At 36.6% G+C, this 6,376-nt stretch overlaps 1 protein-coding gene across 1 annotated transcript; it reads left to right on the top strand.

Moving 5' to 3' along the window:
• The first annotated feature begins 900 nt into the window (after positions 1–900).
• LOC149684737 (uncharacterized) lies at positions 901–1,695 on the top strand. The gene has a single exon (XM_089870964.1). The coding sequence runs from the start codon at positions 901–903 to the stop codon at positions 1,693–1,695; it is 795 nt and encodes a 264-aa protein (XP_089727090.1).
• The last annotated feature ends 4,681 nt before the right edge of the window (positions 1,696–6,376 follow it).

Here is a 6,376-nt window from a genome sequence, read left to right as displayed (position 1 = left end):
TGATGATGTAAAACATGTTTGTAAAATATAGCATTTGAAGATAATAAAATTTAACGTAGTGTTGAGTAAAAATTAACAAAAAGCTTTTGCCAGAATCTGAAATAAATTTCAACTAATTTTTAAACTGGTTTTCAATGTTTCTTCCTTACTTAACTCAGTTCTTCTTATGTATAACAAATCCTATATCCATTAAATGTTCAAACTAAACTCCCCTTAATCTCCACTAGATATTAGCATGAACATCTCAGGGATTCTCAATGAATATTTTGGGGATAATACAATAATCATTATATAGATATACTATAAACATTATATAGATATCTTCCTGTACTAGCTCACATTTATAATTTATCACTCAGGAAACAGATCTTTCCAACTGTTTGGAAACAGGCGGTGGTATCACCCATTTATAAATCAGGCGCTGCATGTGATGTTAAAAATTATCGACCAATTTCACTTTTGTGCACCCTTGCTAAAATATTCGACATGCTTGTACATGATAAGGTGCAGGTATGGTTCAGTAAATTTCCCTTTGATAGTCAACATGGCTTCGTGCCGGGTAGGAGTGTAGACACTAACCATGCAGTGTTCATGAACTATGTTGCTCCGGCGGTCGAAAATCGTGGCCAGGTCGACGTTGTCTATCTCGACCTGGCTAAGGCTTTCGATCGCGTTTCTCATTCTTATCTTCTGGATAAAATGCGAATCTTGGGTGTTGGCAATGAACTGCTTGGGTGGTTTCGCTCCTATTTATGTGATCGCACTAACTTAATTAAATGTAATGGTGCCTTAAGTTCCTTTACCTACCCTGTTTCATGCGGTGTGCCACAGGGCTCATCTTTAGGCCCTTTATTATTTAACATATACATATACGACCTCCAGTACTCTGTTAAATCATCCATGCTAATCGCGTTCGCGGACGACCATAAAGTTTGTAAATCTATTAATTCCCACGATGATTGCACTCAACTCCAAAATGATCTCAATGCTATTGCTTTGTGGTGTGACGCCAACAACTTGCCAATTAACCCTACCAAGTCGACTCAGGTAACCTTTACGAGGAGAGTATGCAGAGAAATCGTTCATACCTACACCATCTCAAATTCTATTATACCTCCGAAACTTCAGGTAAACGATCTAGGAGTTATCTTTGATCGTGCCTTGATTTTTCGTGAGCAAGTGTCGAATACAGTGAACCGTTGTCGCCGGACTTTAGGAGTTTCATTAAAAATGTCTCGTGCTTTAAGATCGTTAAATCACTTTAAACTACTCTACCTCAGTCTAGTTCGGTCGCGACTTGTCTACGGTTCCTTGGCATGGAGTGGCTGTAGTCTCTACTTACGAGAACGAATAGAGTCTGTACAACGTAAATTTATTTCGTACGCGCATACTTTTTTCTTGCGAAATCTCGCTTATGATTACCAATTAATACTGAATCATTTAAACCTTCCGTCTTTGGCTCGCCTACTTGATTTGATTGACATTAAATTTCTCTCCAAATTAATTAATAATGACATAACACTAAGCGACTTACTCGCCACACTAAACTTTTTAATTCCTAACTCTCTACGTCATACCAAGACTTTCTATGTACCGCCTAAATACCTTAATCCAATTATTCGCATTCAAAACACTTATAATAAACATTCCCAGGCCATTGATATATTTTCGGTCCCAATTGAAAATATTCGGTAATACCATATAACCTCCGTCCCTAAATATTTATATATTATAATTGAAAATACTCGGTAATACTTCATAATCTCTGTCCCTAAATATATATATATTATATAATTCAAAATATTCGGTAATACTAAATAACCTCTGTCCCGAACTATACATATATCTGGTTGTATATAACACAAATATCAATTATGTAATTCTCCATAACTATTGTCTAACGGCTAAGCGACAACGTGTGTGTATATTCTAGTGAACTATATGTAGTTTTTTATATACTCATTAAAAACCTATTTCATTTCATTTCATAATCATTTTGGGGATAATGCAGTAAACATTATATAGATATACTATAATCATTTTGGGGATATACAATAAACACGAAATTCAAAATTATGAATTTGATGACCGTCGAAACGTTTAGATTCTTAAATCGGTTTCATTAGCGACTTTAAGGTTACTTAACTTTGATGGTGCCGAACTACTTTGAAGAAGACTACAGACAGCTCGATTGTTCATTCCTAATTCTACAATGGCGATTCGTGGCCGTGTTTATTTAGCTGCTGCTGCCTATATTGATGAAAGTGATAACGGTGATATTTATCGAAGGAATAGAAGCGATCCATATCTTTTGCCAGATGTAGAATATTTAAGACAATACAGAATGACTAAAGACAAAGTTCGTGCCTTGTGTGACACATTAAGACCCGAACTCGGAAATAAACCCAAGCAGGAGTATGTTTTGACGGTGGAGCACCAAGTTCATGTGGCCTTTTTATTTTGCACACGACATCATAGATGGCGTTTGCAAAATATTTCTCTATACGGAAAATTTGACGAGGGAGAAGCCACTCTGTAATAAAGTCTTTCTGAGAGTGTAAGATGGGAAGCGTATTACGCCGTTTAACGCGGAAATACACTCGGGATTACTTTTTACAGTTTTTATTTCAATATTAGAACGGATTAAAGGCATATCTCCCGAATTTACGGCATTAAAACCACCAAAAAGGTAATACCCGGGGAATACGCCATTGGCTGATCCCTCGGACGGCGTGCGTTTCTCGTTGACGAGGGGAAAGCCGCTCCGTAATAAAGTCTTTCTGAGGGTGTACGATGGGAAGCGTATTACGCTAGTTGCCTGATCCCTCGAATGCCGAGCGCGGCGTGCTCCCGAGCGCGACGTGTCGGTTAGTAACCTCGTATTTTAAGCTTAAGATGATACTGAGAATAAATAAGGGAAGATTGGCGCGGCTCTAGAGACCGCGCGCGTTATCCGGGGTATCGTAAATTATGTACGTAGAAAACCTCATATTTTTAGCTTAAGATGATACTGAGAATAAACGAAGGATAGATCTCTGGTCTAAACGCGCCAGATTTTACGGTAGACGGTAGAGTAGACCGGGAGTCCTATATTGCGTACGCGGGAATCTTGCGGACTGCCGACGGCAATGTTTAAGCCTTTGCTTAACTGAATTTTATTTTATCAAGCTAAATATAATTTTTGTGATCTACTGTCTTGTGACACTTGAAGTTCCGATTTAATGTTATAAACAGATTCCCGATTAGTAAAATCAATTGTCGGTAAGTGTATACAAATGGCCAATTGATTTAAGTTCCTATATAGAAACTAGTTCAAATAAAACGAAAATTATCAAATCTTAACTGAATTTCCTACTTAGATTTAAATATCAATTTTTCAAGCTAAGTATAATTTTTGTAAACACTGCGACTAATTGTATTATTTACTAAACATTATGATTAATGTTTAGAGCTCGGCATTATCTATCCATTATCCACAAATTGGTGGATAACCGATTATTTATAAACAAAGTTATGGATTATAATACGATTTAGCATGAGTTATGTGGATAATTTTCGAGTATGGATGAAGATAAAATAACTTGGATAATGGATAGATAATGCCGGGCTCTAAACATTGTGATTAATGTAACATTAGTAAATAAATCATTAAAAATGATTTATTTACTAAACATTGTTATTAAGGCTTTAGAGCCGAACATAAAATCTTAACTGAATCTCCTACTTAGATTTAAATATCAATTTTTAAAGCTAAGTATAAGCCCTGAAAATTTAATGACAAGTGTGTTACAATCGATTATATCCAAAAATGGTTAAAAATGTTCATAATTAATTAGTTTTATAAATTATGCAATGAAAGAGGAAGTGACGTACATTTGGGTAAATGTTTAGCGGGAGATTCAAATGTCGATTTGGGTTAAAGAAATAAGAGAAAAATTTGAGATGGTGAAATGTTTGGCGGGAGATTCAAATGTCGATTTGGATTTGGGTTATAGCGTGGGTCCTCGCGGAGCGCTCCCATGGAGGAATAAAACTAGGAGATCCTATTCTTCAAAAACAGTCTTTAACGAAGCTGGAAACTACTACTACCATTTTTATTGCTCCTTGGGAGCGCTCCGCGAGGACCCAAAGGAAAACGCTATTAAAGAATAGGGTTTTAAGCTCTCTCTCCTTATGGAACCAACCCTAATGTTTACATTTGGATTTGGGTATTTAATCATTAAAATTTTTAGAGAATAGTGCCCCTGGATACATTTCAAGTTTTCTGCTTATTTCCGCTCTCGCGAATTTCCAGGAGGCTCAAAGTATTTCAGTTATTTCCGCCCCAATTCAACCTTTTCTAGCCGTGATTTATTTCGTCGGTTTTATTTTAAGCAGGGACGGAAATAAGATAACTTTGAGACACTTATAGGGGTCACTGCCTCACTGGACCAATGTCCTATAAATTGATTGGGTGTGCAAAATGTTCTGGTTGCTGGACCAGCTTGTTATTCTATGGTTCTGGTAGTTTCCAACATGTACTCGCCAGTAACTACGAGCACGGCATGAGCCAGCCATCAGTGAGCCGAGCCATAAATAACCTGTCAGAAGCAATAATTGCTACCATGAAGGACCTGGTGAAGCTGAAGTGGCTGCGATCAAGGTTGGTATTATGTGATAAGAGAAACCCTCCCAAGTGTTAGCACGGTTTTGCCGGACATGCAGGGTTTTAGTTTTACTTTTGCATTAAAATCAGAATTATAGCCGTTTAAAGTATTCTTCGATCATAGCTCCTCCCCTAGCGTAAAGCTCTGAATATCTGGTATATGATTACTTTATTAGACACATGTTTGAAAAGTACATTAATATTAATGTTCAACAACCGCAAATTGGCTAAAGGCAATCAAAATGGTTTTGTTTTGGTGACATTTGCTTACGTACTTTCATGCATTTTAAATGGGGTTTTGGCGTTACATTCATCATGCCAAGTTACGTTTGCAACAAAGTTTTTATGGAACCAAAACTTTTAACTTCAATTCAGAGTTCCATTTTTCTTGAACATGGAGACAATATTGAAAAAGTATCTCCTATGGTTTTTACAGGCATCATTTAGAGCCAGGTGCTCTTTCCCAGATATTTTGGGTGCAATCGATTGCACTCATGTGCTAATCAAAGCACCAGTTGTTGAGCCTAATGCTCACATGGATAGGAAAGCAAATTACTCCCTTAAGGTTCAATTGGTAAATGGTGTACTCCTTGAATGACAATGTGCATACTGACAGTCCTTTTTCTGTACTAGATTTGTGATAATGAAACAAGCATAACCGATGTTGTGGCAAAAATGCTGGTGGGACGTATGACTCATTCATTTGGCGTTTTAGCGATATATTTTGGAGTTTTTAGGCTGGAAAAGTGCCACAAGGGTATCTTTTGGGCGATAGTGGTTACCCATTACAGCCATTATTGATGACACCCATACTCCACCCAGAAACACCAAATAAATAACGCTATAATCAACGCCATATGTCAGGTAATTGCATTTTGATTAGTTTGGTAATTGATAAATAACACAGACCATTCAGGCCAATTTTCTGACCAATTACGCAAGTGATACCTATCGACTGACATTAACCGTTTAAGCGATAGTTGTCACTTGTGATATTTTCAAAAATATTTCAAACTATTGGTCACGTAGATACCTGATAGAATCAAAGCTAGTGTTGCTATAGTAACTTAGTCAATCAATTGTTATGAACATTTAGGTCAGAATGTTATTGAACACGTTAATAGCAGTTTGAAGATGCGTTTCCGATGCTTAGACATGTCAGGAGGTGTCCTGTGCTTTAACCCTAGAAAGGTCAGCACTATAACTTATGCTTGCTGCATATTGCACATTTGCTTAACATCGTGTTATATAATCCCAGTCATTACTGACACCATTTTAAAAATTCAGGAAATTACACCTGTATATCTAATAGAACTTTAAGCTAGCCTTACCCAAAAGATGTTAAAAAGGGTCAAACCGATAACGGATCATGGCAGTTACCTTATTACGGCAATATTGCATCGTAAAACAAAGAGCAGATTTTTTGACAAGTAAATTGAACCTTGTGCATTGTTAAATTCATGAAAACGCTATTTTTGCACGCTTGAGATACAAAATTTGCGTTTTCATGAATTTGTTACCTAGTAGTTATACTAATACCAATTTTAAATTTTTTAGGTGTAATTGCTGAACAATTAAGTTTAAGAAAAGAGCGCCATGCTTTAGAAATGTTCAGAAACACATTAGATATATTCATTCGACAGAAAAAACAAACCGAAACATTGAACGATTACGAGCCAATAGCATCAAGGGCCAGTCATGAAACCAGCCTCTGAAAAGTTTGTTTTTGCA

This window comes from Phalangium opilio, unplaced genomic scaffold (assembly GCF_054372755.1).
Source record: "Phalangium opilio isolate 3A_F unplaced genomic scaffold, DU_Popi_V2 ptg000032l_1, whole genome shotgun sequence".
Classification (NCBI taxonomy): Eukaryota; Metazoa; Arthropoda; class Arachnida; order Opiliones; family Phalangiidae; genus Phalangium; species Phalangium opilio.
This window is presented reverse-complemented; position numbering and strand designations above follow the sequence as displayed.